General features: G+C 36.6%; 2 protein-coding genes across 3 annotated transcripts; one reads left to right on the top strand and one right to left on the bottom strand.

Annotated features, from left to right (window-relative positions):
• Positions 1–12,927: 12,927 nt before the first annotated feature.
• LOC146944725 (E3 ubiquitin-protein ligase UPL5-like) lies at positions 12,928–16,614 on the top strand. Of its 2 annotated transcripts, XM_085743080.1 has the most exons (4): positions 12,928–14,687; positions 15,069–15,460; positions 15,531–15,655; positions 16,065–16,614. In XM_085743080.1, exons 1-4 carry the CDS (start codon positions 13,058–13,060, stop codon positions 16,123–16,125), a joined length of 2,208 nt encoding a protein of 735 aa, XP_085599206.1. In that variant the 5' UTR covers positions 12,928–13,057; the 3' UTR covers positions 16,126–16,614. The 2 variants fall into 2 exon arrangements, with proteins under 2 accessions (XP_085599206.1, XP_085599205.1); XM_085743079.1 differs by having other exon boundaries at positions 15,069–15,655.
• A 171-nt stretch (positions 16,615–16,785) lies between these two features.
• Positions 16,786–18,348, bottom strand: LOC146944724 (Vacuolar calcium-binding protein-like protein). The gene is made up of 2 exons (XM_085743081.1): positions 18,248–18,348; positions 16,786–17,670 (listed from the first exon to the last, which is right to left on the bottom strand). Exons 1-2 carry the CDS (start codon positions 18,260–18,262, stop codon positions 17,197–17,199), a joined length of 489 nt encoding a protein of 162 aa, XP_085599207.1. The 5' UTR covers positions 18,263–18,348; the 3' UTR covers positions 16,786–17,196.
• Positions 18,349–26,550: the final 8,202 nt, after the last annotated feature.

The raw sequence follows: 26,550 nt of genomic DNA, 5'->3' as shown, positions 1-26,550 counted from the left end.
GGAAAAGATGGATCCGCTCAACGTGAAACTTCTTAGACCTATTCCTGACAATGAATTCGAGCTGGTCCCTTTTGGAATCGACCCCTCGAAGAACTTCAAGATTGGCAAGGATCTTCCTGAACTTGTCAGAGCACAGCTGGTCGCCTGCCTCAGGGAAAATGCTGACCTGTTCGCATGGAGTGCGGCTGACATGCCCGGAATCGACCCTAGCGTCGCTTGTCACCAGCTGACAGTAGATCCTGAAGTTAGCGCTGTAGCCCAGCGACATAGAAAACTCCTGAAAAATCAGAGGCCGCAGAAAAAGCTGTAAAAGACCTCCTAGAGGAAAATTTCATTTCTGAGGCCAAATACACTACTTGGTTCTCCAATGTTGTACTTGTCAAGAAATCTAATGGAAAATGGCGTATGTGTGTTGACTATATCGATCTTAATATGGCCCGCCCTAAAGACGCATATCCTCTTCCTAACATTGATAAACTCGTAGATAATTCCTCCGGCTATAAAATTTTATCCTTCATGGACGCCTACTCTAGGTACAATCAGATACCCATGGCTGAAGAAGATAAAATTAAAACAGCCTTCATGATCGAGTCAGGGAACTATTACTACAACATAATGCCCTTCGGTCTGCAAAACACGGGGGCTACTTATCAACGTATGATGAACAGAGTCTATGACAAGACACTTCTGGGCAACATTCTCGAGGTTTATATGGATGACATGATTGTAAAATCCCAAAAAGAGGTGGATCATGCCGCTCATCTTAGGAGAGTGTTCGAACAAACTCGGAAGTACAACATGCGGCTCAACCTAGAAAAATGCACCTTTGGAGTCCAAGCGGGTAAATTCCTTGGTTTCTACCTGACAGAAAGAGGAATTGAGGTGAACCCAGATAAGTACCGAGCATTTACTGAGCTCCCAACACCCCACTCCAAGAAGTGCATCCAAACACTCAACGGGATGCTAACAGCCCTCTCAAGATTCGTGGCTAAGTTCGCTCAACACGCTCTTCCTTTCTTCAAACTCTTAAGGAAGGAAACGAAGTTCGATTGGACAGACGAGTGTGAGAACCCCTTAAAAAATCTCAAAGAAACCCTCTCTACACCGCCCGTGCTCTTGCGACCCGACCAAGGTGAAGTACTGTACCTATACCTTTCCGTTTCCTTTGACGCGGTAAGCGCCGTCCTCATCAGATAAACGACGGAGGGACAGAAACCAGTCTACTTCACCAGCAAGGCGCTGCTAGGACCTGAAACGAGGTACCAGAGAATCGAAAAGGTAGCTCTCGCCCTCCTTACAGCGGCCCGAAGATTGAGGCAGTATTTTTTAGCTCATATGGTAATAGTCCGAACAGACCAACCCATCAGATAGATTTTGGGTCACCCTGAAGTAGCCGGTCGGATGATGAAGTGGTCGCTCGAGCTATCCGAGTTCGACATACACTACGAATCCAGAAAGGCACTAAAGGCACAGGTGTTCGCCGACTTCCTTGCCGAAATGACTTTTCCAGTCGAGGATAACGCAGAAGAATGGATCGTCTTCGTAGACGGATCATCCAATTCCAAAGGGAGCAGTGCCGGGATAATCGTAGAAAATGACAAAGGTATCGTGGTTGAAATCTCTCTTGGTTTATCTTTTCATGTTACCAATAACACTGCAGAGTATGAAGCCTTCTTAGCCGGCCTGCGAATCGCTCAAGATCTGGGAGCCAAAAAGGTGAAAATCTTTACCGACTCACAGTTGGTAGCTTCCCAGGTCACGGGCGAATTCCAGGTCAAAGAGGAGCACCTCGAACAATACGTCCAACTAGTACTAGAGAAAATGAAAGAATTCGAAACTGTTGAGGTAACTCATGTTCCCCGTGAACAGAACACCAGAGCAGACATTCTTTCGAAACTCGCCAGCACACGGACTACAAGCGGAAACAAAACCGTCATACAAGAAGTCCTTGATGAACCAAGCGTTCATAGACATGACGTTCAACTCCTCGAAGTCAACTCAATCATCGGGGCGGAAGACTGGAGAAGACCCATTTCTCGTCACATAGAGAACGGGGAGCTTCCTTCAAACCCACACGAGAGGACAAGGCTGAAACGAATGGCCTGCTCATTCACTTTAGTGGAACAAACCTTGTACAAATGGGGCTTCATCACACCACTAATCAAGTGTTTAGGACCTAACAAGACCCAAGAAGTCCTCGCCGACTTCCACGACGGCATCTACGGACAACACCTTGGCGTCAAAGCTCTCCCGAAAAAGGTCCTACGAGCAGGATACTTTTGGCCTACCATGTTGAAGGACGCCCAAGATTACGTGAACCTTTGTGACAAATGCCAGTGACACGGGGACATGCACCAAGCACCCCCCGTTGAGCTGACATCACTGGTTTACCCTTAGCCTTTCGCATGGTGGGGCATCAACCTTCTGGGACCATTCCCTAAAGCCACTGGACAACTCAAATATCTGGTAGTCGTCATCGACTACTCAACAAAGTGGATTGAGGCTGAACCATTAGCGAAGATCACAGCTAAAAACGTACTCCAGTTCTTCAAAAGGAACATCCTAGCAAGATTCAGAGTACCGACTCTAGTGATATCCGACAATGTACCCAGTTCACAAATCAAAAATTCCAAGACTACCTAAGGAACATTGGCATCAAGCAAAGCTTCACCTCTGTCGAACACCCTCAAGCCAACGGCCTCGACGAGGCAGCAAACAGGGTCATTCTGCGAGGGATACGAAGAAGGCTAGATGCGGCCAAAACCCAGTGGGCTGAAGAGTTGCACGCGGTCCTCTGGACCTATAGAACTACTCCCCACTCCACAACTGGCGAGTCACCTTTTCGGCTCACGTACGGGACAGAGGCGGTCATACCCATTGAGCTAACCGAACTCACATGGCGAACTGACGCCAACACTGACTTCCCAGCCAACGCGACAAATCTACGTGAAGAGCTAGAATTTGTCGACGAAGTCAGGACTGACGCTGCTCTGCGAGAAACTGCGCTAAAACAAAAAATAGCCGCTCGTCACAGCAAGAAAGTCAGGAAGAGGGAATTCGAAGTAGGTGACCTCGTTCTCTGACGAAACCAGAAGGATTCTGAAGAGGGAAAACTCGCCGCCAACTGGGACGGGCCCTTTAGGATCCGGATGAAGACCGGGACTGGAGCATACGGACTCGAAGACCTCCACAGAAACATAATTCCAAGAACCTGGAATGCTGAAAAACTCAAAAATTATTACACTTAGATGGCAAACAACGCCAAGTTGCTCTAACGCACATACTTAGTTCTATGCAACGAACTTCTCGTGCTCCAAACGAGCAAGTAAACGGAAGAGGAAAGTAGTGCCACTCCGAATCCAAAAAGAAAAAAGATAAGAGAAATTTACACAACAAATTCTCTTACTCCTCAGTATGTATGCTTACCGCTGCGACATCACTGCTCGGCATGTTAGGTAGAAACCCAGCTCGCGATGGGTGATTCATGCCTCAGTGCATTGAACTTAGAATGATCTCTTCGTTAATCCGCTGTTACACGTCCGAAACACAACTTGGACACACATTCAGATAAACGATCTCTTCGTTAGAATGATCTCATCAGGCATGGGCTTCGTCAACATGCCCATTGTCTTCCTCAAGATCGGGAGGGGGGATGATCACCTCATCTTTTCCATCACTAAGGGGATGAGTTCCTTCGACGCTCAACTCGACGTCCGGGTTCGCCACCTTCAGCTGAGCCACCGCCCGGTCAAAGCCTAGCTTGACGGCATCCACCAAGCTTCTTTCCAGCTCACCAATCCTGTCCACAAGGTCGGCACGCCTCAGGACAGCTGTATCCTCCGCCTCATCCTCTCCAGGGAGGTCCACCTTCTTCAAAGCTTACTCCAAGGACACCTTCTCCTCAACCAGCTTCCGGGAAGAATCGGCCGCTTGCTCAAGAGCAGTCCGAGCTTCTGTCAATTGCTATTCCATGACGGCAAATTGGCGGTCACGCTCTTCAGCAATAGATCTCTTGCTCCTTGCATCCCCCTCAAGAGCAGCAACCTTAGCAGTCAGAGCATCCCTCTCCTGCGCCAAAGCATCGACCCGAACTTCACTCTTCAGCGAAGCATTGTTCAGGGCAGCAGCGACCTCCAAAGACTTCATAGTAGCAATAACCCCATCGGTTATCGCCGTACTCCGGCCAGCTGGACCCAGGTCCTGGATAATCTTCAGCTCAGGGTCATCCAAGAAAAGGGTCGACTAAGGACTGCGTAGTTCCGGCTCGGACCATACTTTCGGAAGCTGAAGGAAGTCTCCTCTCTCAGTACGAACAGGAACTGCTCTGATCGGCGTGATTGGCTCCACAAAAGGCGTTCCCACTTTCTGCCTCTTCACAGACTCCTGCACCAACTCTTTAGAAGGATCCTCTCCTTCCAAGTCCACCACAGGACTAGAGGTTGAGTTGGTACCAGAACCAACTATGAGGTGGTCCAAGGACCGAACGTTCTTACGTCGCTTCTTTTAAGAGATCTTCTTGCTCGCCGCATTCACAAAGCCCCCCCCCCCCCTCCAAATCTTTCATTTTTCTGCAAAACATAGAAAGGGAAAATTCATCAGATAGGGGAAACAAAACAAGAATAAAGCAAGAAGGCAAGCAGATGAAAGACGAAAAGAAAATATAAACTACCAAGACAATCTTCAGAGTCTTCGGAAGTCAACAACTCATGGGTATTGATGAGGCGGGGCTCTGTTACTGGGGTCCCGTCCGCACTCATCAATGGGTTTCCCTATTTGTCAGTCTTAGCCCTCTGCGGAAGGGACTGAACAAACGGCCAAAGTTGTTGACGCAAGTCTTTTTCCTCATCTGTAAGGTTGGAGAGGGTTCGGCCAAAATCCTTCGGCTCATAAGCAAAATGGTCTTGAGACCAACACAAGTGGAAATGCGGCCCCACTCTTCAGCCGAACCAAAAAGAAGCGCTCTTTGAAACTCCGAACTTTTCCAGCAAATATCTCGAACATCTTCTGGGTCTGACGGAAGGAAACCCAATACGTGCCCCGTTGCACAGTGAAGAAAGAGAAGAAGACATTTTTGTAAGCAGGAATGCGGAGGTACTCGCACAACAACTCGAAAGCCCTCATAAAGGCATAAGAGTTGGGATGAATTTGAAAGGGGGACAACTTAGTCCAACGGAGCATCTCTCGCTGGAAGTCAGAAAAAGGGAGCCGGAAACTCATGTCTTTGAAAACCACTTCATACATGGGAAAGACATAGTTTTCGTACTCCGAACACACCCGGTCGGACGTGCTCGAAAGAACTAACTCCCAATCTTCCACTCCGCTGATAGTCCCAAAAGGAACCTCACCCACTCCGTCAGTAGCAAAAATGGATTCCGTTTCCAAAGGCTCTTCTCCCAGCCAAGAAGCAGCAGGCGCAACAGCTCCCTCGTTTGCCATAAAAGACCTGAAAAAGCAAGGGAAAAAGTGAATCCAACATCCAGATCCACCCTTCCTTCACCCATCAGGTCAACCACGTCGAGGAAGGGGTCAAGCGCCACCTCTAAAAGTTAAGGGGTAAAAGGAAGCAACGGATCTCATTCACGCATCGAGGAAACCAACTCTCGGCGAACGGACCCCAAGCTTATGAAAGAAGCTAAAGTCTGTCGCCAATGTTCCTCTAAACACATAAAGAAAACAGACAGCAAGTCTTAAAAACTCTTGATGCACGGTGGAGGCCGCCGTAGCCAAACGACGGAAACCACCGAGTCGGAGTAACTTCTACCCTAAAAGCATGCATTACTACGGTTTCTAAAGACAGAAACTAAGAAAATCAAAAGCACAAAAACGAAAGAAAGGGAGTCATCAGAGCATTACCTCTTACGATGGATGAACTGGACTTGAAAGTGAGAAGTTGAAGGTTCGAAGAGACTTCGCCTTTGAAAGAACTCTGGGGAAAAAATCTCCATGTTTCTGAAAATGAAACACAGTGATGTTCCAAACAACGTTTGAACTATTTATACTCGTTCATAAAACCACTCAAAAGTCACGAAGCTCTATCCAATACAGCCCTTCACGTACGACTCTCCCTTCAAGTGACACCTCTACGATCCAGATTAAATCAAACCGTCCATCTAAGGGTCCTGATCATTCGCAGCGGTTCTCTAAACGTCAGGATTAAATCAACGGTAATGATGGCACCTTGGAAACACAAACCAAGAACACCCTGCAGACTATAGGTACTCAAGTACCATAATAGCCTTTACACGTGTCATGCAGAAACCAAAGGTCATGTCTCTTCAATTTTTCTCTCGAGACGTGTGCATTAATTGCGGAATGACATTCGACCAAACTTCCTGGCGAGGGAATCTTTCTGTCTGATCTTGCTTCGCCGAACACTCGAAGACCGAACATGACTCATCTCTCGAGCGAACTTACTCAGATAAAGGACGAATGGAGTTCTGAGGATGACGAGCCCATTCACACACTCGCTCGCCCAATCCTCGCGATGCTCGACCATTCCTGCAAATAGTTCCCTAAGTCAGTGATACCTTCATGTCTGGTGAGCAAGACTCATTCCACACTCCAAACAGGAGAGCACATTAGAACGAATCTCCTTCCATGACCGACCACGAACGATCAAAACGCCCACACTTAAGTCATCACTCTTGATCAAGAGCAACGACTTGGGGGGCTACTGTTCTGGACCGGCCAAAAGGATCTTTGGCCCATTTACTTAGGCCCAATACAATCCAAAGCCCAAACTCCACGTTTGGCTACTTTACTTGCGACACACCCATTCTCCGCGAGGGGGGTGCACGGAGCGAGCGAGACCGGTTCAAACGAGCCACAACATCTCTCTGCATGTTCCTGCAATAAACTCTCTAGCGGTTACACTTCTCTCGATTTCGTAACCGCCAGAGCCAGGTGTGCCACTACAACGGCTCTGCAGCCCTCCACCTCTATAAATAGGGGACTCACTGCAGTCCCCAAGGTAGAATCTCTCTTCCCTCTAAACCCTCACTCTCTGATCTCTACTGACTTGAGCGTCGGAGTGCCTGCAGGTACACACCCCCCATTCGCTCCAAGAAGCATTCTGACGCATTCCACCACCGTCACAACCACCGCATTCAAAGCACCGGCAGTCACCTTCTGATCAGGTACGATCTAAAATGATACATAGTACGGTCAAAGTGACTACGAATTTTCACGGACGAGCAATGCCTGGATTTATTCTTTTGAATTTAACCGCATTTTTTTTTGAATTTATGCCTGGATTTTTTTGTTCTAGTAGAAGAAGCAAATTGAACACTGATTTGATTTTTTGTGCCATATACCTATTTTGTCGGTTTCTAAAAAATAAATTGATCAATTTTACTTAATTCTCTTAGATTAGCCCTATTTTTTTTAGTGAGAGAAACTCCAACTTCTCTCTAAGTTTCATTCTCTTTCACTTATCAAGGAGGGGTGATTTTAGGTTATTTTTTGACCTAAAATCACCCCTCTGCATCTTTTTTTCCCTTTCTTTCGATCTAAATAAGTGATTTTCACAAATATCAAGCGTTTTCTTTTGTGTTTTTTTTGTGATTTCGTCGTCTGAGTGCGACCTTGTGTTGTTCGTCGTCTTGTGCGGCGTTGTTTGATTTGGCATCTTGTTGCGGTGTTCGTTGGTTCATATTGAGAGATCAGCTTCAGTCAATCACAGATTCAATCAATGATTTGGACGTCAACGTTGCAGATCCAGAAGCAAGAGTATTCTGGTGATTTAGATTTTCTCATATTATTTGTAGGCATTTTGCCGTTGTATGCTATTAATTTGGGTGTTGTGAGTTTGTTCACAGATTCATCCTTTAGGTTTTTAGCGATCTTGATTCTGATGTATTCTATCGATTTGAATGAATCAATATTGTTTTGTTTTTATCAAAAAAAATAAATAAATAAATAAATTGATCTCATAACACCTTTTTTGCTAATCCAGTGGACTTCATCGTCATCATGATCACTATCTTTATCTTTATTATTATTATTTCTATAAAGCGTGTTGAATTTTTTATTTTGTTTTTAATCTAGTGGTAGTATTTGTTTAATTTAATCTCCAATTTTTTAATAAAATAAATGAGCAGATAATCCAGATATGTTGCCTATAGCATGGTAAACAAATCATCGTTAAATTTCGTTAAAAAGCACCTGTACCATTTAGCACCTCTCTTTCTTTAATAATCGTGCATAAACCTTAAGGGTGTGTTTGGTTTGGAAGAGAAGTTGTGAAGAGAGAAATAGGTGAGAGAGAGAGTGAGAAGAGAGAAATATGTGAGAAATGGAGTAGATTTGATGTGTTGTTTGGTATAAGAGAGAAAAGAGAGATAGAAGAGAGAGAAGTGTTGATTATTTATAAAAGTACTAAGATACCCCTACAATAAAAAAATCTATTAAATTATTTAATCTTTGTCAAAAATTAAATTATTTAACCTTTTATTCAAATTTATTTTAATTAATTAAATTATTTATTTTAACTTTATATCAATTAAATTAATTATTTTTTTGCGCTAAATTAAACTAATTAGTTTAACTGAATTAAGTTAAACTGATTATAGTTTTTATGTAATTCAATCAATCAATTATTAAGTAAATTTAAAAAGTTTGCTTACTCACTGTATATTAGGAAAGGAACACATTATCACTAATCACACCATGCTTCCGTTTTTGTCCATGTTGCAAACTTGCAACAATTTCACAAGGGCATTAGTGGAATAAAAATAAAAAGTGGGTTTCTTCTATGCTTCTTCGCTACTTTGGAGAGACTAAAAACAGACGTGGGTCCCACATGTTTTTATCTCTCTTCTCTCTTTCTCTTTGCAACCAAACAGGAGAAGTTCTGAACTTCTCTCCTTTTTCTCTGCCTGCTCTTTCTCTCTTTCCTATTTCACCTCAACCAAACACAGTGTAAATGACTATTATTTAGAGACAAATGGAGTACTTACAAAAATATTTATATTTATCTTAAAGACATACTACATGACAAGGCACATATTTTTACCACTAAATCAAACTCTTGAAATGATCAATCAGCTTTAAATTTTCAAGAAACACTCAAATAGGTGGTAAGTGAGATTATGAAATTTTTTAAATGATCTCTAACTCTATTTATTTATTTATTTTTAGAGAAAAGTGCTTATAGCATTTCATTAATGATAATGTGTTCAATACAACTTGGGATTACATAATAAGTAGTGGAACTAGCTAGGGAAATGGCTTCTCTTGCAAGAGCATGAGCCGCCGAATTCGCTTGTCGCCTAATAAACTCTACCCGGGAGTTAGGAAAAAAAATGATCTCTAACTCTATTAAAATGTTAAGTTGAACCTTTTTTTTTTTAAAAGAGACGAACCTTGTATTTAACCACTTACTATTGACTATGTGATATGACTCTAAATTTTAACCACTTATGATCAATTTGATCTCTATATTTAGTCACTTATTATGACGTTAGTCCTAACATTCCTATTGAAGAACTAATGAGTAAATTTTGATAGAATCGCAGACCTCTTCAAAATACTTATAATCTCAAGGACTTATTTAAGAGAGCCTTAAGATGTCAGAGACGGATTTGGTATTTTATACCACTTGTAACCTTAGCTTATATATGTAAATAACAAAAAGACGAGCATATTCCATTGCGTTTAATTGTATACACAAAAGATATCAATGTCTACATATACTATGATCAAATAGTTTTAGTAAATTAGATTAAAATAATCTCTTTTTATATTGTCCAGTATTGTTTCTATTATAATTGCATGATTTATATTTTAATTTGATTTAGCTATTTTGTTTTTAATTAAGAATTTAAATATTATAATAAAAATGATAAAATAGTAAATATAAATTGTTTAAATCTATACCTATTTATAAATGAGATAACCAAGTGATTGAGTTCTAGCAAATGACAAATCAATCTGGAGAATCCAAGTTTGATTATTGGGTGGGAAAATCCATGGCATATTTTACTTCCCTTGCAATCTAACTCCGGATTACTAGGGTCTCTTTTGCCTCGAAACCGGAGTGTTAGCACCAATAAAATATATAAATGGGATACATGGTTTTGAAATGGCTTTTTCATTAACACTTTTGTGTTAATGAAATTTCAATTAATAATTAAAAAAATCTCAGTAAATTAAAATAAAAACAAAAGAGTTTATTTTAATCTTATTTGTTAAAATATATATATATATATATATATATATATATATATATATATATATATATATATATAAAGAAAATAACATCGGCTCTTTTGGGCCGACTTTTTCTCTTTCCAAAATTATCATCAACTTTCAATACAAATAACACATAATAAATAGATAAAAGTAAATTCAAATATTAAAATAAAAGTGTAACAAACACGATTTTTTTTTAGTATATGTAAGTCCAGTTTTTTCCTTTATCTTTTATCCTTTAAAACGTGTAACAAACTAGATGACTTTTTCATTAACCCAATTATACCATTAAACAACTTTTTCTATCATAAAGATTGTTGTTGGTGTCATTAAAAAAAAATAAGAATTTAGATTATATTTTTTTGTTATATTATTGGTATCATTGAAATGGATAATCATGGTTAGTTTGATTTGTTATAATTTTAAATCAACAAACATTTATATCTTTAGTTTTAATAAAAATAAAAAAACACCGTTCATAATTTTTAAATGTTAGCGCAATAAAAATAGCGGCAAGACGGACACGTGAGTGCCTGTGTTTTCGCTAGTGAATAATATATATCGATATTAATATTTTTTTACATACGATTAAGCGCATCAAAAAATCGAATATATAAGTATATCAGTATCTGTCTTTCTGCTAATAATTTTTTTTAAACACATCTTTCTACTAATAATGTATAAAAATGGAAGGGAAAAAAGACACATATTATCCCTGCAATACAGTATAAGCAATAAAAGGTTTTTGAAATTTAATTTATCTGATCTTGATTTTAAATTAAATACATCAATTTTTCACATACCATTTTTACTCAAGGTTGCATTAAGTTAATGATACCCTTAAATAGCTATAACTTCATTTTTAATCCTTAAAAAAATTGCATTTGTTAGTTTGTCAATATTTTTAGTCATTGTAAAATTTTCGACAAACATTTTATCTCTGGTAAAATTTTACATTTAACAATTTTGGTCCATAAAAATGTTAAAAATATGTCACAAGGACTAAAAAAATAAAATTTACGAACTAAAAAGAATTGTGGATATTTATAGCGATCATAATTAAGTCTCTAATTTATATTTCACTAGGAGCCCTCGTGGAGGAGTTTCTCTCTCCTTACTCCAAATCTCTAGAGTATGTTTTATTTCTTTTTAATTTGTCTTTAGTTACCATGTGTAACTAAATCTTTTTAGGCTAGGGTTCTAAGATGAACATCTATTCTAGTTGTTGGATAATTTATTTATTTTAAAGTCTTTATTCGATTATTTTCTTTATGTTATTTAATTTTACTGTCGTGCGTAAGATTTGTTTCCTCTGAATCATAACTCTGATACATAGGTACTCAGGAAAGTGATATACCTAATATTGGTCTATACTTGTCTTAATCAGGAAGTAACTGATCAGTAACTAGGGAAACAAGCCATAGAGCAGAACCCTGAGATAAAGGTACTTAGGGAGGTGACATACCTAATATTGGTGCAAACCTACTCCAATCAGGAAGTAACTAGTTAGTAATTAGTCGAATAAGTGACTTCGCGACTTAAATTAGCCTAGTAACTTCATTTTCCTCTATCTTGGTAAGGTTGACGCTGATAGGGTTGCCCATTTGTTGAACTACCTAGAGGGAGAGTGTGATATGTGTTTCTAAGATTCAATAGACGAGGGAACCTTTAGGATACTTTGAATTTAGGAACCCTATCATCAGTCTTTGTTTCAAATATCTCTGAGAAAGTAAGAACCTACACGAAAACCTTCGCGCGTAAGTGTATCTCTCTATATGACTGACAACCCTAAACACTTAAACATGTAGGCATATCAGTGTAATGGTTGCAACTGACAGTTAGAGGGGAATGAACTCATATCTCTGAGAGAGTAAGACCTCACACGTGATCAGCAGGTGCAACTCGACATTTGATATGTAGTAAAACCCCACAAACTCATCACTTAGATAGATAACGATTAATAGCATGCATAAGACTTGATTGTTACGTAATTCCAACAATTAAATAAGGGGATTCGAAGAATTATAACTGCCGCTAACATTTTGCAATGAAACTGGTATACTCTACTTTGTTGCAAACAGATTAAATTGCAAAATTCTAAACCCTTATCTTTTATTTATTTTATTGTTCCTAAATAAGTAACGTGAATTGTTTAGTTAAAACGACAATCCATGTGGATACGATGCTCTACTTATCACTTTATTACTTAGTAAACGATTTGGTACACTTGCCTAAATCCAACCATCAACCTTCCTTTTCATCACCACTCCTCTTAAAAATTAAAAAAAAAAAACCAAACTAAACACTTCCTACTTAAATTTATTTTTTGTTTTGAATTGAATGCGGAGGCGTAGATAGTTTAAAAGATGAGTGGTCATGAGAGAGAAGGTTGATGGTATGAAGTTAGATGGTTCAAACATACAATGGTATGAGCACCTCTCTCATCGCCACTCCTCTTAAAAACTAAAAAAGAAGCCATAAAATATGTGCCAAATTTGAATGATTTTTGTTGTTTTTAGCCTTTTCCCTTTTATCATCTTTCCTTTTATCATTTTCATTCACACATTTATGGTTTTTTTTACATGCATTGTTTGATTTTGCAGCATACTCAGATGAAATGTGGTGTTTTGGAGAAACAAGATCGCAGCGGCAGCTAACTGCCGCTGGAATTGAACCGGCGGTAGTTAACTGCCGAGGAAAAGAATCCGGCGGCAGTTAACTACCGATGAGGTTAAAGTTGTCAATAAGTAGTAGTACCTTTCATTGCATGACACTTTTTCATCACTCAAGTCAATAACCGTCACCGATATCTTAGCTTCCCTCTCACTCTCATTCACCGCGTTGCCGGCGGTGAGGGCTAACGTCAATGTCATCAATCACTAAAACAATCGCCGGCGGTTGTTTCCACCAACAGAGCATCAATGGGGCCACCGCCGACCACCACAGCAACCACTCCCCGGAGCTCAAATTCAACGACAGCAAAACGACGTCGTTACCGTTGCAATTCTTCGTTCGCATGATGTGGAAATGTAACACCATAGTCATCCACGCTTCAAGAGAAGACACAGTGGAATCTATTCTCCAACAAATTTCATCCAAAACCAAAATTCCTATTGAACATCAACGATTGATCTACAATGGAAAACAGCTTCAGCAACAACAGAGTCTCAGCGAATGCGGCATCGAAAACGACGCCAATCTTCAATTGGTTGGTCAATTGAAGAGTATAGGGCGTCCTGTAGTGTGGAATTCTACAGATGATATTGTTTCAATGATTCTCAACCTCTGTAGAGGCGAATCGCTGAATGGTGCTTCCATGATTATTCATAATCACTTTGCAAAGTACATGAATAATTTTGAATGTTTTTATGTTTTCAAGTTAATGAAAATTCCTTCTCTGTTGGTAGCTCTCTACATGTCCCCGTTTGCACGTAACAAGAATATTGCTGATTTCTCTATTGAAAGTTTCATCGAAATTTGTTTAGAATTGAAGTGCAAAAAGTTGCAGGGTTTCTACCTTGAAATGTTGTTGGATTTTTGTGAATTGTTTAGAGGGTTAGGGTTTAATTGTGATGATCCTTTGTATGTTAGTTGTCGGGATGGTTTTGGAAATTTGCTGACGCTCGTTGGTGGTGTCCCCATTAACAATCCTAATATGAAGGTTTTGCTTCGAGGAGTTGTTGACTGTGTTCACGATATCGCAGACGAGTTGTTGATGTATTTGGATTTGAGTATGAATTGTGACACTGCCAAGGGGATTTCGTACAAAGTTGTTTTGGATTTTGTTAAATTCTGTGGCCCTTTGAGGATGGGATTTGCCGAGCAGCAAGAAACATCCGATGAATCTTTGAATTATGATATTTGCTATGAGGAGGATCCCTTGTTTTCAGGAGTACCTGATCAACTTCATATTGTATTTATTAAGTTATTGAGCAAAATGGACGAGTGCCTTCAAGTCATGGAAGATTGCTTGGTTAAGAAGGAACAAGGAAAAGGGGATGTTATCCATATTGGGTGGTCCCATTATCTTATAATTCTTAAGGAACTGTGTCACATCTCTAAGTTCTATAGCGGTGCACAAGAAAAGTTTTGGGGACTTTTCTTGCATCGAAAAAATGTGCTACCTCATATGATTGTTCAGTACGTGAAGAAAACCGATGATCATCGATGGCTTCTTGAGAACAAAATTGTGACCGATTTTGAATCCAGGAGGCATTTGGCGTTGATGCTATTCCCTGACTCAAAAGATGAAATATCGGGATATGAGATGCTTATTGACAGGTCTCAGGTTTTGGCTGAATCTTTTGAGTACATGTCTCGAGCTAAGGCTAAATCTCTGCAGGGTGGAATATTTATGGCATTCAAGAATGAGAAAGCTACAGGACCGGGTGTACTAAGGGAGTGGTTTGTTTTGGTGTGTCGGGAAATATTTAATCCAAAAAATGCTCTGTTTGTGGCATGTCCAAATGACCACAGGAGGTTTTTTCCTAATGCTGGTGAGTTTTATCTGGATATCCAAATGCTTAATTTTTCTCTTCTGTTTACCTTGCATTCCAAGTATTTTTCGATGACAAGTACATTTTTCCGTGTCTTTTCAAAAGAAACATAAATTTGATGAGATTTATAGAATGTTTACAAAATGATATTTCTTAGGGTATTAAAATGTTGACCTAATGTTCAAGGGTGTAAAAATCATCTGCAAAATAATTACTTAATATGTTAAGTCCCAACAAAACAAAATGCAAGTTCAAAGGTTGAACACAACTTACTTCTTAAGTATCGACGTGTTTTACCATATATTTATATCAATAGATGTTATTGAACAGCTTCTGTGCAATCATATTTATTTAGTATACTCTCCTTCTACTTGTTTGCAGCATCTAAGGTAAATTCTCTGCACCTAAAGTACTTCATCCTCTCTGGACGTATTATTGCATTAGCTTTGAAGAAGAAGGTGCACGTGGGTATTGTTTTTGATCGTGTGTTTTTCAAGCAATTGGCTGGAAACTATATTATTACTTTAGAAGATATTCGGGATGCCGATCCTATAATGTATAGTAGCTGCAAGCAAATATTGGAGATGGATGCTGATTATATTGATTCAGATGCATTAGGACTGACATTTTCTACAGAGGTAGAAGAATTAGGACACAGGGAATTGATTGAGCTCTGCCCTGGGGGAGAAAGCCTTGTTGTGGATAGTAAGAACAGGGAGAAGTATGTTCATCTTCTCATACAGAATCGTTTTGTGACATCCATATCTAAGCAGGTATCACATTTTGCCCAAGGTTTTGCTGATATTTTATCTTGCTCAAGGCTCGAGTTCTTTCAATTTTTAGACCTTGAAGATTTTGATTGGATGCTGCATGGGAGTGAGAATGCCATTTCTGTTGAAGATTGGAAGGCACATACCAAGTACCATGGCTATAAAGAGAATGATCATCAGATATCTTGGTTTTGGAAGGTATGTAGGATACTGATCTTATGGAATCACATTGGCTTCACCTTTATCTTCACTGATTTTTATTTTCCCCCCTTTTCCTGCACTTTAAAATTCTTTGGCGAGTTTAAGTTTATTATATTTATTTTCATATTCCATGACAAAATTATGTGCCTTGTTTCACATAAACCACTTTTGAAATTATGTGCCTGGTAGTCATGCTAGAGTTATAATCTGTGTGTTTAAATTATTCCTTTTGTTCTAGCCCTATTACTTTAGGTTCAAGATTTGATTTGCTTCATTTGTATAAATGTCTCCCTTTAGTTCATTTATGCCTTCAAATAGTAACATTTTTTATGTGGTTATTGAAGCATGTGGCTACTCGGTGTTTAATTTTTTTTAACATTATATTCTATTGTCAAAAACTTGGCAGATCGTCGGGAGAATGTCGGCAGAGCAAAAGAAAGTTCTTCTGTTCTTTTGGACATCTGTGAAACATTTACCAGTTGAAGGTTTCCGTGGCTTGAATTCGACTCTATTAATTTCCAAATCCAGCAAACCTGATAATCACTTGCCCTCATCTCACACATGCTTTTACAAGCTGTGCTTTCCCCCATATTCTTCTATGGCTATCATGCAAGATCGCCTTGGAATCATCACTCAAGAGCACATCAGCTGCAGTTTCGGTACTCCATAACGGTGAATAGAATACACCTGTAATTTGGTTAGAAGTGGTTTTGAATCTTTTTATTGCACATAGAAATACCGGTAGTCACCTTTGTACATTTGGATAGGATTATTCCTTTTTTTTTTTTTTTTGTCAATATGATAATATGTGAAGGCTTTCTAGTTTTGTCTCTCAAATCGATTCTGGGTGGCAATGCCGTTAATCTTATGTGAAGTGTTTGTATGAGGGGTCAAGAGTCAAGAAAACAGGATTGAAGGAAAGAAGTTTTGATGTCATATTCATTTTCACATACTAACAGTTTTACTGACCCAGTTTTTTGCTTCCGTTTCAACTCTAATGATTTCCGGATCCTCGACCGTATAAAGAACAAATATTTAGGCATATTTTGTTAAGAGCTATGTAGTATACCGATTCATAACCAAATAAATGCATAAGATGATAAATTGTTGGGACAAAGACGAGAGTATAAAATAAAGTAAATATCATTTATTCAAATCTAGAGAAACACAGGAACACACCATGAAAAACTCATGTAACCTTCCCAAGAACCATAACACCTTATAGCTGATCACTTCAATACACAACTCATGGAATAGAATTTCACATGTCCACCATTCAGCATGTATATATATGCTGACATGGAGCAAAGTTCCATACATAACTGATGTAGATAGCTATACCCTCCATATGAATAACCACTTCCAAAGACTTACTATAACAACAATAATAAACTTTAATAAAGGAAAGGAAAGTAAAGAAATAATAATAGAAAACTTTTCAACCTCGACATGCAAAATGGTAGACCCGATCCAAACAACTAGAACCATTAATTTAATCTCTCATTTTTATCAATTCCATTCACACACCCTCCATTGTTTTAAGCTTCAGATTTCTCAACTGGAACTTCTTCTGCTGCTGGAGCTTCAACTGACTCAACTGGTTTCACATTCTCTTCCTCAGCAGTTACTGCTGCTGGTGCTTCTGACTCATTTTCAATGGTTGCTACAGGCTCCTCCACTACTGCTGCAGCCTCTTCCTTCACTTCTTCAACTGATTCCTCTGTTTCTTTAGGTGCTTCTGAATTCTCTTCCTTGGCTTCTTCTGTTACCACTTCCTTGGTCTCAACTTCAACTGGATCTTGTGTTTCTACAGCAGCTGGAGTTTCTTCTGTTGTTGTTTCTGTTGGTTGTTCCGTTGTTTCTTCTGTTGGTACTTCTGTGGCAGGAACTTCAGCTTCTGGTTGTTCTGGAGCAGGAACTTCGGTCGCTGGTTGTTCTGGAATAGTTTCCTCTGTCTTGATCACCTCCGGTGTTGTTTCGGGCACTGTTGTTGGTGGTGGTACTTGTGCAACCTGAAATTATCATCTTCATTTATAAAAAAATCTTGTAGTATACAAACAAATGAAATATCAAATAATCAAAATAACTAAATATCATAATCTGTTAAGAATACATTAGGTTAATTAATATTACATTAATAGAACTTTAAAGTAGTGCTAGTTACTTAGTCCCATAAAAACTTAAGTTATTGATCCACAATCTTTGTTTTGTATACAAGAATAAAATGGTGTTTGATCTGTGATACTGTGTTGTAGGCAACTATGATCTATTGATATATATATTTATTTTGTGATGTAGCGATCATTTATCAAGTGCTTATATAGTTATATATACAATTTTGTAGATCGCACGTTAGAGGGAATTAAAGGAAGATCAAATTGATTCGTAGATTGGTCGATAGTTAATCATAGCAAACAAAATATGAATAATTAAAAAAATTAAATAGCTCTAATATAGTGTTAGTAAGCTTCGATTTTCATCGTGTTGATGTAAGAACTATATTACACGTAGACTAATGAAAGGAATATATATACAAATGAAAATTATATAAGTCACAAAGTAACTATGTATCTTATTGAGTTATTTTACCTCAACACTGGCCATTTGGAAAAGAGAGAGGGATTGAAATGAACTTAAGGGTGTGTGAATGAACAATGAAGAGAGAAATTAAGAATGCTAGTGAGTGAGATGAGGAGTGATCAAAGTGAGGGTGGTATATATAGATGCATAAAGTGATGAATAGTAGTAGAAATGTACATGTGTAATGTGGTCTGTGGTGTGGTGTGATCACCTGTAAGAATCTTTTTTCAACCAGACTGATCAATATGTCTAGTTGTCAATGTTTTTTTCCTTTTGTTTATTTATCCCTGCAGAAAACAATATTAATTATTTTCTGAGTAAATTTTGTTAATTATTTTGATACGTGTATTGTATAATTTAAATGAAGTATAATTAGGGTTGTTCAAATCCAAACCGATTCAAAATAAAACCGCAAACCGATCAAAAAAAAATCGAAAACCGCAAAAAACCGAATATTTTTGGATGTGTTTGGATGTTGTTTTGGAAAAAACGCTATGATCGGATTTCGGATTTCGGATTGCCTTTTCAAAACCGAACCGCAAAAGTAAATTTTTATACTTATTTATTATTTTATTAGTATTATATATTGCATTAATATATTACTTATTGGTATTTAATCTTATATATTGCATTAATTTAATCTATATTATTACAACTTCATCTATTTCAAATATAATCAATCATTTTCATTGTGTAATGTTAACTTTTTAAATAAATTTGTGTCATATTTTGTATCAAACCTATTATTTTATTGTGTATGAGTAATATTAATATCAATAAAAAAATTACATGTTACACTTTGGATATCCAAAAACCGATCCAAATTAAACCGCATATATTTGGTTCGGATATGTTCGGATTTTTTTAACATAATCATCCAAACCGAACCGAACCTCACATGATTTTTATTTTGGATCGGTTGATTTTTTTACCTCAAAACCGATCCAAACCGAACCGCGAACACCCCTAAGTATAATCACTCATTTTTATTATTCATTAATTGTTTTATAAGCATTTAAAAAATATCATTCAATATCATTTGCAAACCTACTATTTCTCAAGTTATTTTACTAAAGATCACGACGCACAAAAAAAAATGTTATTTTAAAAAATGTTATTTTACTAAAGAAGTAGAGTTTAAATTTGTTTACCAAAAAGAAAACAAGATGCTTACTATTAATTATGCTTCTAAAAATACTTTGGATATGTCTAGTCATATCTCGCACCGTAGATATTTGATGAGATATTAAAAATTAGTTCGAATATACGTCTAGTCATATCTCACAACTTAGATAACTATGAGATATTATAGAAAGTGAGATGAAAAAATTATATCATGGTGAGGAAGAGTTGGATGATCGTATATTTTTTTTGTTTACATTGTTATTAATCAATTTTCAACAAAGAAAAACATCTCTGTTAATTTTATTTTATTTTTAACAAAGGAAAAATTACTGCATTTTACTCATGATCAAAGAGTATAAAGTAGGAGATACATGATAAAAAATATGAGAGTTGTGATGAAATAAGACAGCTCTAGTAATACCGTGAACAACCTTATTTGCTTGGATTTCGAATAAACGACTCTATAAAGTCAGGATTATTTAATAAGAGACTTTTACATTGAATCACAAAATCCTAAATTCATTGAAAGGAGGATTAGAAGTGTTAAGTGCATTGACACTAAAAACATCTTGGTTATTAAAGCATGGAACTAAATTGTTTATTGGAGTTATTCATTAATTCAAACTGTATTATGACATATTACTTAGTGACCAATTAGAAAATTCTTTTGCTAAACCTTTCGTTAGATCAGGCTTAAATAATTCAGTTACTGAACCAGTAGTCTTTTTTTTTTCTTGTGTGTGTGTGTGTAATTGCTTATTAGTGTATAACATACTCTTGGAAAAATTTGTTTTAAGCCTTAAAATTATTTTTCACTGCCCCTCATGGTATAGCTGTTTTCCTCTTGAGTGGGGTTTCATTTTCCATGTGTTGTGTGAGCGTGAGGGACTTCTTTTCTTTATAGTAACACCTTAAAACACGTATTCTACACATCAGAATGGACCATCCTTTCCCTATAATAACAAGTTAGTTAGCAAGGTACTCAAAATAGAGCCTCCTGAATAATGAAAATAAGAAATTTGATATAAAATTTAATCAAACTTTTTATAGACAAGAACGATACAGACGTGCGGTGAAACCAAAAGACAAAGTAGCATTAGTAATTATGTGCATAATATTTAGGTTTGATTAATGGGTATTGTATTGATTATACATTATAGCAATGTTTTCTAGTGCTATCTATATTAAATGTAATTACATTGCATGAATAGTGGTTATACCAGCCCTGCCTATACGTACTGTTATCAATATCATGCAAAGAGTTACATTATAATAAAGTAAAGTGCCCTCAAAAAAAAAAAAAATATCGTGATTTAATTAAAGAATTTTGTAAACCATTGAAAGTGTATGCTTTTTTTTTTCTTTTTCACTTTATATTATGGTCAAGTGAAGCTGTTAACCAAATTTAAGGTTTGTAAGTAGCTTCTAGTAATCAAAATATGAAATGGACATTGAAGAGATTGGACAAGTAGCCGAATAGAAAGGAAACAAATGAAATGAACTAGGCCGGTGCTTAATGAGGGACCCCTTAATCAATTAACATCATTACAGTCCAAAATACAAATCAAAATTTGGACCCACCTTGAGAAAAAAATAGGAAAGAAAAAACAACAAAAGAAAAAGAGATTAATTGCATGGACAACTTTTGGTTCCCTGAATTAGTCTACACATAGCATTGGGAACCCTTTCTTTTGCAAAAGATGAAAAAATCCACGTGGCCCCACATGGCTATGCTTTCCATGTCGTACACTCGTGACACTGGCCCTGTTCCAGCCCCTTTGATGCTCCACGTCAGACCATTATCATTCAATGTTGCTTACATATTCTTCTCATTATTAATGCACTTAATTCTGTCAAAATCGTGAGCATAAACACAAAAATTTAAATTGGATCAATAGAAAGCACACTAATTCCATAGTAATCTTTTCTATAGAACTAATTCCATAATTTTTTTTGGTAAGAAGTAAATTTGATACTCCATATAAGATGAGTAATTTTTTTTTACTAGTGATATGATCATATATCACGAATCACACTACTAAATTAGCCTTTGTCCTTTATTTGTATTCATTATTTCTAACCCGTACACGTCTTATTGTTCTTTTGGTATTGGACATTATCATGTTGGCTATGAAATAATTAAAATAAAAAATATTATCGTGGATCTTGCATGATCATGCTCATCGATCTATTGTATAACAAGATAATGTTAATTTCTATTTATAAAATTTAAGGGGGAAAAAAAGAAGGAACGTAAGCTAAAGTGTCCTCTCTCTCGATTTTCAGTTTTCACCGTGTGCCATGTTATTACATGGATGTATATACTTATAGAGTGAATTGATACCCAAGTTAGTCTCTGTAAACAATATATTTGGATCGTTATAGTAATTATAATTTTAATTAAGATTATATTTTGATTTTGTTATAAACTTTTGAGATCCATGATTCTATGTTAACATAAGATGTGTAATCAAGAATTTAATTAGAACTTGTTAAGACATTTCACCACAAAATATTGTCTGTAAAGGGACAAAAGTTTAGGTGAAAAGTTTGAAGGGCGGTGGAGAGTGATCATCACTAATTAGACAGCACATCCTCAGCAGAAAAAAAGACTGCTTGATAATTTCATTTGGAACCATTAACCTAAATATCAACCAATAAGGACCAGCCACATGGATGCTGACTAGGACCAACACCTTTGAAAATTGAATAACTCCATGTTTGGCTGTCTAAAAACTTAACCATTATGGTGTGAATCTTTACGTGGTAGAACATGTTAAGGTGAGCTTTCCAACCAGGTGACTGAATCATTCCAACTTTGATAATGTGGCCCAATAATAGTCACCCCATGTGGACCCTTCATTTATCATATAGATTCCTTTCCATGCATCATTTTCGTATATTCTAATCTTTATCTATAGTTTAGGGGCTTATAATTTAGGAAAATGTTAGATATCAAAAATGATTTTATCAAGAAAGATTCAAGAATGACATGGCAGAATAATCACCCTTAGATTTCAGTCTTATTTATTAACCTTTCATAAAGAAAAATACATAACACCCATCACCCCATGATTTCCGGTCAGGTTGAGATTTTATTGGCTAACATTAACTTCGGGACAATTTCTTGATAAAATCTAAGGGTGATTATTCTGTCATGTCATTCTTGAAATTTTCTTGAAAAAATCTTTCTTCATATATAGCATTGGTCTATAATTTATATTTTATACAGTGTTACAGTTTATTTGTGATGTTGTTGTTAAAGAATATTGCATAATAATAATGGTTCCAGCGTGTAAACACGTAGTTTAGGGATGGACATTTGTGGAGTCACATCTACATCGTCACATAAGCACTTCACTTTACTCACTCAAACTACAAATTGCTGCTGTGGTCAATTGCAATTTGGTTTGAGACAGCGATTTGTGACTTATCGTTTTGAAATTTGCTGCTTCTTTGTAACCAAGAGCAACAAAGTGCCTAAATACATGCTTGATTAGATTTAGAGCAACGTTGTATTATGTAGGGTAATTCATATTGGTTTTAGCTGCCCCTGCACCACTACTAAGTAGTTAATATTACATATGTCCCTTATCTTTGAAAAAAAACTTTAAATTATTATATAAGGGCTTAAATATGTTCTTAGTCCCAACAAAATCACAAGTTTTCAAATTTAGTCCCTATAAAATTTTAGTGATAGTTTCAAACTAATTATTTTTAGCTATATTCATGTTCACACTCTCTTTAATTTTATTTTAAGTCATATATGTACGTATAATGTATTATCGAGCATGTTCATGAACCAATCGAGTCAAATTATATATAGTTCATGTTCGGCTCATTAAGTTAATGAATTTAATTTATAGCCTAAGTTCAGCTCATTTAGTTCATGAATCAAGTCCAACGAATCAATGAACGAATCGAGTCTAGAACTTTATTCGAGTTGGTTCGGTTCATTGTCAACCCTACTAGTTTGTAAGAATATTCTCTAGTTTTTAAACCCCTATAAAACACAATTAGAAATTAAAAGTGAATAAATAAATTTTCGGACTAAACTTGAAAGTTTATAATTTTGTAGGGAGTAAAAACATATTTAACTATATATATAATTTTTATAATTTTACTTTTATGGTTTTCTCATCGTATTTTTTTCTCTCACACCATAAAGTGTATTGAAATTGTATATACGAATCACGTTATTAAGGTTTCCTAGCTATTAGATGTATATGTGTGGTTAGCAGCCTCATCTTATGAGTAACTTTTAGGATTAAGATCCAAACACAATATTTAACATGCTATCAAAGTCGGGTTAAGGAAGATAATGTCGGAATTGGATCTAGGACCCATGTTAGACGTGATGTGTATTGGAGTCTGACTTAGCTAGGTATCACGGATAATATACATTTGTGATTGGACAACTTTTGAGATTGGAATTCAAGCCTATTTAACCAAGTGTTCAATCAAGATATCAAACTCTTATGTTAATTGAAGGTCCAGGGAAAACAAAAAAAGGAGGGGAGACAATAATATTTATACACCTTGAATTTTTCAATACTCATTCAGCATCCTATTTTCTCTTCATATATCTCTTCTCATTTTATCGCTAGCATATTACATATATCATATCATCATCACTATTATTTCTCTTTCAATATACTTATTATTTGGATGTATGATTGCCCAAGAAATACTTTTCCTATTTTAATAAATTAATTAATATGCTAATTAAAATAAAGGTTTAATGGTATGATTGATCCCTTATGTTTATTTTAGGTTTTAAGTTGGTCCCTTATATTTTAAAAGTTTTAAGTTGGTCCTTTACATTTTAAAGGTTTCAAGTTGATCCAAAACGTTACTCGTGTTGGAATAAGTTAGTCTCTTCCGCGACATACAATTAAGCCTAAAATAAACATAAAGGACTAAACATCAATTAAGCCTAAAATAAAATAACTAGAGACCAAATAATTTTTGTTTCTAGATATCAAGTAATTAAATTTCCCACTGCAAATTTTTTCAGTCCCACCCAACCTCAATTAATATAAAGATAAGCCCATTTTAATTTCCTCTTTATAGCTGCACAATTTCCTTTATAGCTGCCCATAACATATTTTAAAACATCAATGACAATTGAAAAGTGAAATTGAGTTTTTTTTTATCATTGGGAAAAAAAAGTGAAATTGAGTTTAAGTTTATCATGAAGTCCTTCCGTTTGTGATTGGTCGTTGGTGTGGAGCTTGCTTGACATTTTTTTAAATGACAAAAGTACAATTTTATTTAGAACTAGGGGAAAAACTAAGTGTAAATACTAGTTTTTTCTACGTTACCCCTTTATTATTTGGGGGTAATTTATCTCTATCAAAGAAAAAATCACTCTTATTCATCTTTATTATTACAATAGTAACCATTTTCATCTCAAAAACATCAAACAACTTCATCTCCTTCATTCAACATGTTATATCCATCTCCTTCGGTCTAGAATCGAATCCGACTTCTCATAAGGGGTAAACCACCCCAATTCATCAAGAGGTAATGTAGACCTCACCTATAGGGTTTTTTCTTACAATCAATTATCATTTCCATCTCAAGAACATCATTCTTCTTTATCTCTTTCATTCAACATCTGATCTCCATCCCCTATATTCCAAAATTGAATCTTATTTTTCATTAGGGATAAATACTACTCAAACCACCAAATTAAATCGGGTATTAAATATAAGTGGTATTGAACCCATCAAGACCAAATAAGAAGGAAGGGCGTTCCCAAAGAACACCAAAGTTAGCTTCTCAAAATGCACTCTCTTTGGTTGGCATTACAAGCTTACATATGGATGGTAATGTGTCATTAGTGTGGAGTTTGAAAGTACCTTGGATTGTGATTTATATGGAAAATGTTTAGAGATTGCCTGCCAACTAGTATGAAGCTTATAACAAAAAAAGATATGTGTTCTAACAATTGCACTCGTTGTGGGGAGTATGGGGAAAATGTTTGGCACCTATTTGTAATTTGTCTAATTGCTGAAGAGACTTTGAGAGTTTTGGGTTTATGAGATGAGATGAGATATGATTGAACCACAAATTATGAGTGCTTATCGTATTGTTGATTTGTTATTTATTGTTGCCAATCAAATGTCACTTGTTAAACCGGGTAGGTGACGTTCAACAATGCGGAGCCTTTGAAAAAAGTCTTAGTATGAAGTTATGGGACGAAATTGTTGAGGTAGCTTCAACGATATATCAATGTGTTGCCACGTTCCTCAACCAATGACAATGGGTTAGATTTAACGACACACAAAGGTATGATGACCATAACCTGTCAAATTTAGTGAAATGGAGAAAACCATCAATTAGTAAACTACAATGCAACCTTGATGAATCTTTTATAGGTGATAAAGTGGATATTGACATGTGACACCATAACCATAACGACAAGTTAACAAGATCCAAAACTTTGTATTTTTCTCCTTTGTTGTTGGTGAAAGAAGGTGAGACATATGTAGAGATGTTCGCGGTGCGGTTTGGTTCGGTTTTGAGCATAAAAGTCATCCAAACCGCGAAATAAAAAAACATGTGGTTTGGTTTGGTTCAGTTGATTTTTAAAAAAGTCATCCAAACCAAACCAAACTAATGCGGTTTGGATTGGTTTGGTTGGTGCGGTTTATCACGAGATAAAAAAATATTACATTAACTCTAATATTGAAACTTGTTACAAAATAAAAATAGGAGTTCTAACCAGATTAAAACTAACCAGATTAGAACCAAACAAAACTTATATCAATAGGTAAAATTAAGAAGAAACATAAGCATGAAACAAATTATTGGGAAGAAAAGGAAACAAATTCATCACTGAAAATGAATTCAAGGAGATGGAAAGGAATTAGAATCGAACCTGATGGTGCAACAATGAAAAAATCGAATCAAAAGAGATTATTCTTGGGTTATGTAATTGGGCTAGTACAAGTTTAAGTAATATTGATTATTCTTGCGGTTTGGTTTGGTTTGGTTCGGTTGCTGAGATGCAAACCGAACCGAACCGCGCGGTTCAATGCAAAAGTCATCCGAATTCATCCGAACCAAGTGCGGTTTTTTGCGGTTTCGGTTTGGATTGGTTTGGTTTACGGTTTTTCTATTGGGTTGGTTCGGTTTTGAACACCCCTAAACATATGAGTCGTTACAAGCTATTAGATGGA

Source organism: Medicago sativa, chromosome 2 (assembly GCF_051527215.1).
Source record: "Medicago sativa cultivar Bolivia chromosome 2, Bolivia_mono, whole genome shotgun sequence".
Taxonomy (NCBI): Eukaryota; Viridiplantae; Streptophyta; class Magnoliopsida; order Fabales; family Fabaceae; genus Medicago; species Medicago sativa.
This window is presented reverse-complemented; position numbering and strand designations above follow the sequence as displayed.